The sequence below is a fragment of the Plasmodium brasilianum genome, chromosome 14, assembly GCF_023973825.1.
Source record: "Plasmodium brasilianum strain Bolivian I chromosome 14, whole genome shotgun sequence".
Classification (NCBI taxonomy): Eukaryota; Apicomplexa; class Aconoidasida; order Haemosporida; family Plasmodiidae; genus Plasmodium; species Plasmodium brasilianum.
The window spans coordinates 1,564,090-1,576,717 of record NC_090127.1 but is presented as its reverse complement, the minus strand read 5'-3'; the positions used below and the strand labels follow the sequence as shown (position 1 = coordinate 1,576,717).

At 23.3% G+C, this 12,628-nt stretch overlaps 4 protein-coding genes across 4 annotated transcripts; 2 read left to right on the top strand and 2 right to left on the bottom strand.

Moving 5' to 3' along the window:
- Positions 1 to 1,303: 1,303 nt before the first annotated feature.
- Positions 1,304 to 2,365, top strand: MKS88_005567 (male development gene 1 protein; the record flags this gene model as incomplete). Its single annotated transcript, XM_067218842.1, has 1 exon — positions 1,304 to 2,365. One exon carries the CDS (start codon positions 1,304 to 1,306, stop codon positions 2,363 to 2,365), a length of 1,062 nt encoding a protein of 353 aa, XP_067070777.1.
- Positions 2,366 to 3,815: 1,450 nt separating this feature from the next.
- On the bottom strand, positions 3,816 to 6,275 carry MKS88_005566 (uncharacterized protein; the record flags this gene model as incomplete). The annotated part of the gene is made up of 1 exon (XM_067218840.1): positions 3,816 to 6,275. The coding sequence occupies one exon, from the start codon at positions 6,273 to 6,275 to the stop codon at positions 3,816 to 3,818; it is 2,460 nt and encodes an 819-aa protein (XP_067070776.1).
- A 1,914-nt stretch (positions 6,276 to 8,189) lies between these two features.
- MKS88_005565 (signal recognition particle subunit SRP19) lies at positions 8,190 to 8,627 on the top strand (the record flags this gene model as incomplete). Its single annotated transcript, XM_067218839.1, has 1 exon — positions 8,190 to 8,627. One exon carries the CDS (start codon positions 8,190 to 8,192, stop codon positions 8,625 to 8,627), a length of 438 nt encoding a protein of 145 aa, XP_067070775.1.
- An 840-nt stretch (positions 8,628 to 9,467) lies between these two features.
- On the bottom strand, positions 9,468 to 11,692 carry MKS88_005564 (glycerol-3-phosphate dehydrogenase NAD; the record flags this gene model as incomplete). Its single annotated transcript, XM_067218838.1, has 5 exons — positions 9,468 to 9,632; positions 9,875 to 10,177; positions 10,500 to 10,631; positions 10,812 to 11,270; positions 11,648 to 11,692. The coding sequence occupies 5 exons, from the start codon at positions 11,690 to 11,692 to the stop codon at positions 9,468 to 9,470; spliced, it is 1,104 nt and encodes a 367-aa protein (XP_067070774.1).
- Positions 11,693 to 12,628: the final 936 nt, after the last annotated feature.

The following is a 12,628-nucleotide window of genomic DNA, read 5'->3' as shown; positions in this document are numbered from 1 at the left end:
TTTTCCTTTGTAAGCTATATGTTTTAATCTTTCATTATTCATTATTCATCTTTTTTTTTTTTTTTTTCTGTAAATTGATTTCCCTTTGGTTAACGTATTTTTATATTGATAATAAAAATTTGATAGTGTATATTTTTCAGTATCTTTTTATATTATCATATTATATTTCTCTATGTTTTATTTTTTTGTCAATATCTTTTTTTTTTTTCATAAAAAGACAAGTATTAAGAAAATGTGGTAACATTTTAAAATACATCAAAATAATTGTGAAACAACTAATATCTAATAAAATGAAATTAATGATTTAATAAAATGCTATATTATTCATTAAGAATAACTATTGCATTACCAAAATATATTGTGCAACTGTTTGTATATGTATCTTTTCTACTTATTAGCCAAAAAAAAGAAATATATAAACAGCATGCGCTTGAATATATAAGTACATATATATATATGTATATATACATATATACTTTAATGGTTCCTAAATAGTTTTATAGTACACAATAAATGTACAATAATAAATGAAAATTATAATGTTAGAAAAATATCCTTGTAAGTTTTATTTTTACTTGTGTAAAACATACATATAGACATAAACAGAGCACAATTACTCTTCTAGCTATTGTATTTAAATAAATTAAAAAAAAAAAAAAAAAAAAAAAAAAATTGTGCATAAAAATAAAAGAAAAAAAATAAATAAAGATTTATATAATTTTCTTTTCTTATGCTTTTTTTTTTTAAAACATGTGTAATTACTCAAAATATTCCTGACCTTTTTTTGAATGTTATTATCCACGAGAAATGCTACAGAATATATATATATATATATATAATAGCTATTATTTTATAACAAAAAATATCAATAACACTAATACATTAAAATTGTAGAATTTGATTAAAAAACATGTAAGCATAAATAACTAAAATTAAATTAAAAAAAAAAAAAAAGGAAAAATCAATATTTATAATTGACACATTGCTTTAAAACACATAGACTATTTTACGTTGAAACTTTCTAAGTTATTTTTAGTATCTAAAATTACCTTTTACGGTATAATATTTGATAATTAAAATTAATGGTTTACGTGTATATGTTTCGAAATCTTATATTTTAATTAGCCATTTTATTAATATATAAAATCTATCATTTTTTAAAGAAAATACGGAAAAGGGGATATATGAATGTATAAGTTTACATAAACATATATATAAACACATACATTCATATATATAAACGTACAATAAGTACTTATTATTTTTACGTTTTAATAAAAGTAGCTCATTACTTCACAGAATAATGAAGTTTTTAAATTTTTCAATATTAAATATCTTGTGTCTATTTCACTTTTATTTAACTCTTCAAAATGTGTACTATGAGTGTATTAATACAGGAACTTCGCAAAATAATGGGAATCAAAATAATTTAAAATTTAATTCAAAGGATAATGGATTATCTACGGTATGGAGTAATAAGGGATATAATTATGCGGATCTAATGAAAAATGGATATTTAAAAAATACCCAAGATTTAGATGAGCTGAAAGATGATTTAGCTGATGAGTTAGCTAATAAGATAAAGAATAAATTAGGGGGTTATTTAAAAGAAGACAAAAATATAAGTGATAATGAGAATATAAGTGATCAAGTTTTAAATGATTTAAAAAATTATGCCAAGGATATATCTCAATACATAGGTCTGAGAGCAGCTGATTTATTGGATAGACATTTAGAAGAAGCGCTTAAACCTATTTTATCAAAAAAATCATATGAAAAATTTGAAAAAGCTTTGCATAGCCAAAATTCAAGTAAACTTAAAATCGATGAAGGTGACACAAACACCGAAAATGAAACAAATAACGAAAATGAAACAAATAACGAAAATGAAACAAATAACGAAAATGAAACAAATAATGAAAATGAAACAAATAACGAAAATGAAACAAATAACGAAAATGAAACAAATAATGAAAATGAAACAAATAATGAAAATGAAACAAGGAACGAAAATGAAACAAGTAACGAAAATGAAACAAGTAACGAAAATGAAACAAGTAACGAAAATGAAACAAATAATGAAAATGAAACAAGTAACGAAAATGAAACAAGTAACGAAAATGAAACAAGTAACGAAAATGAAACAAATAATGAAAATGAAACAAATAATGAAAATGAAACAAATAATGAAAATGAAACAACTAACGAAAATGAAACAAATAATGAAAATGACACAAGCCATGATGATATTATTGAAGAAACTGACAATTTTGTAAACGAATTAATTGAAGAATACGAAAATAAACTGCAGGAGGAATTAAAACAACACAAAAAAGAAATAAAGAAACATAACATTTTAGACTAAAACATACAAGGAAGAAATAAAATAAAAAAAAGAAAAGGAAAATAATATATACCTTTTTGTTAAGTATATCCCAATTACTCCAACGATACAAAGCAAAAATGTAGTGCTTCCTTAAAATGTGTATAAAGAAGTTAATTCACATACATTATAAAAATATAAGTTGTTTTCTTTTTTTATTTCTCTGTTTTTTTTTTTTTTTTTTTTTATGACTTTAATTTATACTTGAATAATAAGCTACGTTTTAGCTGCAAAATATAATGGGAATACAAAATTCATTTTTTTTTTAAGTTTAATTTGCGTGTTAATGTTTTATGTCAGTAACAAAATTCAATTTTATAAATAATTTTTTATATATAATCTTTAAGTTCTTTTGATTTTCTATTATCTTTTTATATCTATAATATTTATGTAGTTATTCTGCCAGCGCTATATTATCTTTGTATATTTATTTTTATCCACAAAACATACATGTATATGCTTATATATAAGTATGTATAGGAGGACTATAAATTATGAGTGAGCTATTTTAAGAATATGTTTAAAAGTTTAATTTCATCAATACATACATATGCTTGTGTGGTTTATTTCACTTTTTTCTTTTTTTATAAGAAATTTAAAAAAATTAAACACACACGTCTATACATTTTGCATTTAATAAAGTACTATAATTTTTGAAAAGCAACAGAAGTGATACATTTTATGATAAAAAGAATTTCCGTTCTAGTTTTATGTATATATGCTTTATTATAAAAAGAAAATTTGTAAAAATTGATTAAAAGTTTAATAAATGAACTTTTTTTTTAATGTCATTGTGTTAAATGTTTCTTCTTTAGCGAAATAGACAGTTGTGAAAAAAAAAAAAAAAAAAAAAAAAAGTGTATATGTAAAACTTTTTTTTACAATAAGAGAGAATTCCTTTTTCATACAACAATATGGACACGTGTTAAAATTATGTTAATTAGTAGATGTTATATGAAAGTCCTAAAAAATTTTTAAATTTTAAAATTTTAAAATTTTTTATCATAATTTTTGTTAAAATTGATTAGTATGTTCAAAAAAAAAAGAATATTACGTGGAAATGCATTTGCGCGCACATTTATTTATGAGTGCACAGGTAATACATTTATCTCCTTTTTGAGCACTTGAATGAATTGTTTTTATAAAAAGAAACAAAGCCGGAGGTAATTAAAAATTGCCAACTTAAATATTTTAATTAATTTATAATAGTTTATGGAATTAACAAAATAAAATATTTCTCTTTTCCATATGATGTAAACAATCATAAGAAAATTTTGTATAATACCAAAAAAAAAAAATACAACAAAATAAAAGTAGTGAAATGTGTTGAATGAATTAAAAAAATCAGAAAAACGAAAAATCAAAGTAATCAAAAAGCAAAATGATGAAAAAACAAAGCAGTAAGTAGAGTTACATAAATAAGAATGGGTGATTATTTCCTTCCCTTAAGAGCATTAAAAATATATTTAAGAATGGTTTGAACTAGAATGGTAATTAAAATTTTGTATAAATTATAAAAAGGCAAACACTTGAAAAAAGCATGATTTACGGTTACCGAGGCAATATTGTAAAAAAAGAAATAACAAATGTAATAAATTTTATTATGTGCTGAATTTTTTTCTTCTAAACTTTTGAGTGATCCAAATATTGGAAAAATAAAAAAGAAATAAGCAAAATATATTTTAAGAATGAAAGAAGGAAAAATTAACAATATTAGCTGAGGCATATAAATTAGTATATTAATAAAAATCTTTATATAAATTGGTAATTTAACACTTTCCACTACATTTTCTGTAATAACCGATTTTAAACATGTAAGGCTGAATTTTACTGTTTCATTCAATTTTAGCTTTTCTTTTACTATTTTTGATAACTTGATTAATATATTACTTCTTTCAGCATACTTCAAATTTGGATCCGTACCATTTTTTCCTTTTTTGTCTTCACTTTCTAATCTTATATTAAATAAAGAATATAAAAGAAAATCTACAGTACTTACTAAAAATTTTTTTAAAAAACGAACTAAAATGGACGATTTGTAATTTTTTAAAAACATAAATTCGTGTAATTTTTCGCTAATATTAATACATATAACAAATAATGTAAAATACTCAAACATAAAGGATCCTTTGTTATATTTGCGGAAAAAAAAAAATAAATTTAAGAACTTCAGAATGTTAATAAATAACCAATATTCTAATAAAATTGACACATCATAACAAATAACATTATTTTCATTATCTGTTTTTGATAAATCTAAAGATTCATAATTATTTTCTTTGTTGTCTATACATTCTATCTCCATAGATCTTTCAATTTTCATTTTTTCTTTTTTCTTCTTTTTTGGAATAAACTTTAAATTATCTAACTTAAAAGAAAATAATTTCTTTTTCTTGGAACTTTTTACTCTCGAGCTTATTTCATCTTCGTCATTTTTATTATTTTTCCTTTTGTCCATATTACTCACTTTTTTTCCTGTTACTTCGCTTGTTTCGTGCTCATCATTTGTGTACTTTGTTTCTTTTATCTCCTCCGCTTCCTGCACGTCATCTGTTTTTTCGTCATATAATGCGTCCTCTATTTTGTCCTCTACTTTGTCCATTACTTTTTCTTTTACTTTGTCCACTACTTCGTCCATAACTTCACCCCCTGTTTCGTTCTTTACTTCGTGCTTTACTTCGTTCTTTACTTCGTGCTTTACTTCGTTCTTTACTTCGTGCTTTACTTCATCCTTTACTTTGTTCTTTCCCTCGTCTTTAACCTCCTCCTCTAATGCAACCCTTCCTGCTATTTTTTCCCTTTTGTCGCTCTTACATACTGTTTCTTGCTTATCCTCTTTCTCCTTACGTGTTGCTTCCAAATTTTTCTTCTTTTTTTCTGAATGCCTATTATAAGAATCGTCATCGGAATGAATCAACTCAACAAATTCGTTATCATTTAAAATGCTATATTGCTCATTTGTCTCGTCATTTTTGCATTTTAATGTTTGTGTTAAGGCGTTAATAACACAATCGTTTATGGTTGGTAAATATATGTATTTTATAATTATAACAACTGAATATATGGACGGTAATGGAAAAAAGCAAGAATAAATAAAAAAGGAAATGAAATATATAGGTACCGTTTTTACCAATGTAGCATATAGCAGACAGCTGATAATATATGGAAATACATTAAATAAGAAATTATTTATTCCAAATACTTTTTTTAACAAGTATTTATAAAACTTGGTAATTTTATTTAAAATATAATTTATAATACCAGTGTAAACAAAGTAAAGAAATGCTATAAAAAAACATATCGTACTAAATATATATTTCTTCGTTTTGTAATCTAAATCTATATAAAATTTTTTTAATTCAAAAAACAACCATTGCATATATGGTTCAATAATAATAAACCACAAAAAGAGAATCTTTAGTAGTGATATTAATACTATTCCATATGCATGTAGCATATGATAACTTGATCTCATCGAAACAACTGTGAACATTTTTGCATTATCAAAAAATTCTAAAAATAAAGAGATAACATTTTTACCTGTACTTTCATAATTCATTTCTGAAAAAATGGGATGAAACATCTGACTAAATGTTTTCTTAACTTTATTAATACGTGTGTCCTTATAACTTACAATCTTACTTCCTTGGGTTTCCTTAATATCTCCAATATAATCAACAGAACAATAATCATCTGATAATTCACAGCCATTATAACTACCCTTGCTGCTATCACTACCATGCCTTCGGCTACGTTCGCTACTACTCCCTCCATTGTTATTTTCACTACTATAATAATTTACACCAACATTTTCGTACTTTACTTTATTATATAGCGCTAAAATTATACTAAATATAGAGATTATTAAAAAAAAGAAACACTTCTTAAACATTTTAAAATTCACTTCTTTTACTATTACTACTATTGCTATATATGCTGATTTATATGACTTCTATTATTTCATTTTTATGATGGTCAAATTTTATTATATAAAAATGCTCATGACAGACTTCTGAATCTCAATGTCTTATAAATTTTGTTTATTTTTAATGAAATTATCTTCATTTTTCTTATTAGATTACAATTTATCTTACTGGTTATTATATATACACATCATGATCATGTCTTATATTTGCACAAATATCTGACACACGAAATATGCAATACAAGATTTTTCTTCCTTTTATCCCTTAGAATGCGCAAAATGAAAAAAATAAATGAAACACTTAAAATAAAAAGCTTATATTAAATATTTTTATATAACTTTTTTTTTAATTATTGACTTTTCCAAAACATAATCTTCCCTTCTCAAGATTCACATGCCTCAAACACATTAATTTGCAGAGCTACGAATTTAGGAGTTCGTATATATATATACATGTACACATTCATGTATTGAATATTTGAGCAAAACTATTCTATATGGCAGCATTAAATCCCTTATAATTTTGTTTATAGCCTCACACGACTTTTATATATAAATAATAAATGCACATGTATATATATATATATATATATATACATATATGCATATATATGTTCGTATAAATAAATATATACATATATGTTGTCCCCTGTTTTTAAATTCAGTATAACTATATAAGGTATTAATGATATAATTTAAAAAAAAATAAAAAATATAGGACTTAAAGGAATTTTTAATACAAATGTGCTCTCTTTTAAAATTAAAACTTCCCTTTTAAATTTTAAGTAAATCTTAATATAAAAATATGTATATATATATATATATATATATATATAGGAATTATATTTTTCCCCCCCTTTTTTTTTAAGCATTATTAAATTTATATCTTATGTAAAATAAGACCATGAATGACTGGTAAACGATAAAAAAAAACAAAACATAGAAAATTAGCAAAATTAAACGCGCTCAAATTTTTTTAATAGGAATGAAAATTTATGCTCAAGGGCAATATTTGCTTACACTTAAAAAAATTTTATTTTTCGAATATATGTTAATCCATATATTTTTTAAAAGTGTTCATTAGTAACTGCTTTTCTTTTTTTTTTTTTTTTAACTGTTCTCCATATATAAATTGTCACAAATTTTCTGTTAAAGGGTTTGAACTCTTACAAGTAAAATTGTAATATAAACATTTCAACTTTTTTTTTTTTTAAAGTTCCTCCATATGCTTTTTTTCATATTATCAAATATGTTAAAATGTAAAATATAACGGTGACAAGTATGTATATATTTAAATATTTTTTTCTTTCCTCATTCTTTTCATTCAAGTAATTCAAAAATTTAAGAAATAAAAATTAAAGGAAAGGAAGAAAAGTTATTGTTAAGCATCTTTTCACAAATAGAAATATAAGGAATGAAAATCGCACTGCAAAGCAATAAAAATTTGCTTAAAATAGTCTTTTACATAGCATGACTTGTGTTGCAAATAATGAAGAAAAATAAAAGATAATAAGGATATAATTTATTTCTTTTTTTTTGAAATTTAATGGGCAATTTACATTTATATGTTGACTTATTTTTTTGCGTTTTATATTTGTTACCCCTGATGGTGGCAGATTTGTATATTTTCAAAAAAATTAAGATGTTTTAATTTTTGTCAAATATATTTTTTGTTGTATATGGATTACTACATTCCCTATTATTGATGGTTAATATAATACAAACTCTTTTTTCATTATGTTTCGTTTATATATAGATTTTAGGCACTATAACGAATACATGGTTTTACAATATTTATATTTAATGCTTAATTAGAAAAGTAAAAAAAGTAACCGCGTTTCTGTATGTACATATTTATATATATATGCCTATAAAGGAAGAATGATTAATCCTGAAGTAACAAATGTAAATGATGACGCTAGAGACTTTTCACGATGGAAAATAATATATCCCAATTATTTAAATAAAAAAAAAAAGGTAAAAGAAGGAAGACGAATAAATTTAAAGTATTGTGTAGTAGATCCATCAGTAGATGATATTGCACTAGCTTGTAAAGAATTAAATATCCCATGCATTGTAGAAAAAAATAAATACTATCCACGAGATTGGCTAGTTGAAGGGAGAATACGAATTAAGATGCCTGATACAGAAAATAAGACTTTAAGTAAATTTGCTTTAATGAAAGAAATTGGATTGAAATTACAAACTGTAAAAGCAAATGTAGATGCTAATGTTGTAGTTAATTCTAACAGCTTAACCAAAAAAAAAAAAAAAAAAAAAACAAGGATGAAGACAAAGATATGCCAAACTATTAACTAATTTTTGCGCATTAAGACCCTTTTAAAAAAGTGCTGATATGTAGTATATATGTGTGTGTATATACATATATATATTCAAAGAAATGAAGGTAAAAATTACGAAATAATAATTAATTCAAGATATTGCCCAACATTGATATTTAAATTTTATTTTTAATTTTAATTTATTCTGGTAAACACACTTACAACATACATGAATGTCTGTATTTAAAGATTATATTCCCTTAACTTCAATTCAGATTTTTAGTTTAATCCTTTCTTTTTGAGGTTCATTTGGTGGAAATAAAAATACATGTGTATTATTTACATAATATGTAATATTCAAGATACATTACCTAACTTATTTTTTGTGATATATTTTTTCAATTTTTTGTTGACAACATTTTCTAATTATTTAATCAAAACAAAAAATACATCGAACCACAATATTTTAATATATATATGTGCATATACATATATATATTTGTTAAGCGATAATTATATATTTTTTCACGTGTCTCCTTTTTTTTTTTTAATTTTTAATAAAAAATCAAAGAAAAATATATGAAGATGAATTATTCCAATTGTTTGATTTAAGCCACATTTATACTACATTAATTGTATTTTTATCTTTTAAAAAGAATAAAAATAATGAACAGTTAATAATGTACAATATAAGAATTTATCTGAAATAAAATGTGGAAGCAAAATCATGATTTATAGTAAAAATTAAACAAAAACATTATTTTACACATATTATTTAAGGTGATAGCCGTATATGATACGTGTGTATATACATATATACACATATAAATAAATACATACACGTGTATATACATACGTATATACATTAACATTTACATCAAGGGTTTACTGTCGAAATTGTGTAATTCATAAATGTTTTTAATAAATTTGTGGGCTCTTCATTTTCAAATGAAATTTTATGAAGAATCGTAAAAAGGGGAAATTCATGGGTTGCATTACTTTCTTTAATCATTTGGTAAACATATTTTAAAGTCACAGTTCCCTGTAAAAAGAAAAATTTTTTTTTTTGTTAAATCGAAATATATATTAGCTAACAGGTTACCCCCTTATGTGTGCTTACTATATGTATTTTTACAGCATTATTTTTATTCCTTATATGTATGTATGTTTATATGCTTATATATATATGTATATATGTATATTTTTTTTTTTTTTTCCTTTCAAAGTGCTTTGTGTGTGTACGCTTTAATTTATATATTTCCATATAATGAAAGAATCATTAACCTGTAATTTTTGCCCCTTGAGTATTTCATTCTCCAGTTCTTCCCATGACTTTTTCAACTGGCACCTTACAAACTCAGCAGAACATTTTGCATTCCTTCCCCCTAAAAAGGAAGTAATAATATCAGCAATTCCACAACTTTCAAGAAGTATGCTAACATCCGAGTAATTAAAAAATTTTTTTGCAAAAAGCATTGTTTCGTTAATTCCAATTCGTATAATTGCCGACTTGGAATTTGGAGAAACATTTAGACCATCACAAAATCCAGCTGCTAACGTTATAATATTTTTTAAGGCTCCACAAATCTAAGTAGCACAAAATATAATTCATAAGACATAATATACAACACGTGGTATATAACGTATAACACGTAACATATAATATATAACATATAATATATAACATATAATATATAACATATAATATATAACATATAATATATAACATATAATATATAACATATAATATATAACATATAATATATAACATATAATATATAACATATAATATATAATATATATTATATATTATGATAAAAAAAAAAAAAAAAAAGGTATCGTATTGCTTTTATACATTTGCAGTGTGTGCAACTGTTTGGTGTTTCTTTTTTTTTTTTTTTTTTCCTACTTCAACTCCAGTTGATTCATTAACGCAATTTATTTTAAAATAAGGCATATCAAAGACCCTTTGCCAAATTGGTAATGCGTCTTTGTCATCTCCTCCAATTGTAGCTTCTGAGAAGCATTCCATTGCAACATCCTGTTATATAAAAGAATTTAAATAGATACAAATTATATGTATATGCGCATATTATGAAAACGTAATATATCAATAATAAGCAAGCTCATTTACATAAGTATATATGCATTCTTTTTTTGTTGTTTTACAACGACTAATATAAATATATATGTATGCACTCTTTAAGTTTGTTTTACTTACCATAGCAATGTTAGCACCAGACAATGCACAACAAGGAACATCCAAAGAATTACTAATATATTTTGAACAGAGTATCATTTTATTATTTTTGACAATGAAACCCTTTGTTAATGATATGGCTTTTACATGTTTTTCTATTTTAATTGATTTGTCTTCTTTAATTAAATGTAATACACTTTCCAAATATTGTGATGGGATAATAAATATCAATAAATCAGCATTATTTATAACCTTAGACATATCAGAATAAGCCACAATATTATGCGGTAAAGGAACACCCTGTAAATATTTGGTATTTTCATGTTTTTTATTAATTATGTCCACCATTTTCTCTCCGTTTACTATTTCATCTCGAATCCACATTTTTACTTCATTTTCAAATAAATAATTGTTTTTTGCATTGGTACCAACAATCTTGCTAATTGCGCTAGCCCAGTTTCCGCTTCCCAGTATTGATATCTGTTCATAGGGAAAATGTGTACATATAAGCGTAAATATATATACATATATATATATATATGGGTATATATTAGTAAGTTATTTTCCTAAGCATTCTAAGCAGTCCCCATAACCACCTTTGTGAATGTACGTCCGTATAAATATACAAATAATTTTACGTACATTTGTAGATTTATCTATATAAATGTAATGTGACTTATTTCAGAAAATATACTAAAAAAAATTCTTACTGTTTTATGCTTTATTTCAAATATTATACAGTTATATAAAAAATGTTAATGCGCCATTGTGCTTGTTATATATTTGTTTATTTATTTATTCATTTATTTTATTTAATTTTTTTTTTTTTACTTCTTTTTTTTATTCTTTAATTTTACCTTAAGTGGGCCTTCTTTCAATATATCTAAAAGGTTTCTATACATTTTTTTTTTTTTTAACAAAATGATAAAATTATAAAACATACGAATAATATCCTTTTTACGTGAAACGTGCAGTTGCTGAAATTGTGTTTTTATTTAATATTCTGCAATATTCTTGGCATATATAAATAAATATATACATATATACATTTTTATATATATGTTTATATATGTGTATAATATATATACAAATATTTTCATTTTCACGTATTTGTAAGTTTAATTGTGTTAAATATATTCCTTATATATGTTTTTTTTTTTCCTATATAATAATTTTAATTTGTTATTAGTAAGGGGAGAAAAAAACAATTTATTCAAATAAATAAAATAGTATGAAGTGCTTCACCTATACAATATTTTATATCAAATGATATGGGAAGAGAATACCTTATAAAATTATATCACACCACCGACTTCTTGTATTTTTATTTTATACATTATTTTTATTATTTTTTTTTATTTTCTTATGTTTTCAATAAAATTAGTGTAATATTTTTGATTTCCTATGCATTGAACTAAGTTTTACGTACTAAAAGAATATGGTGTTTTTAATAAATGCAAAATATCATTCAGTTTTGTTTTAATTTATCCCGTTAATGATACCGTAACTTTTCGTATCATTGTGTATAATGTATAATGTATAAAATGTAATATATAATATTTAATATATAATATATAATATAGTGTTTATTTAAAATGAAATATTGAGCTTCGATATTGCACAGCCATGATTTTACACTTTTATGAGCTTTCTACAATTTTGTTTTCATCATCATGTTTACCTTTTATTTAAAAAGAAAAGCCACTGGTTAAGTTGACGTGTTCAGAGATATATGCACATTTATGCGCATGAATGTATGAACATATGAACATATGAACGTACGAACATATGAACATATGAACATATGAACGTATGAACGTATGAACATATGAAATTAT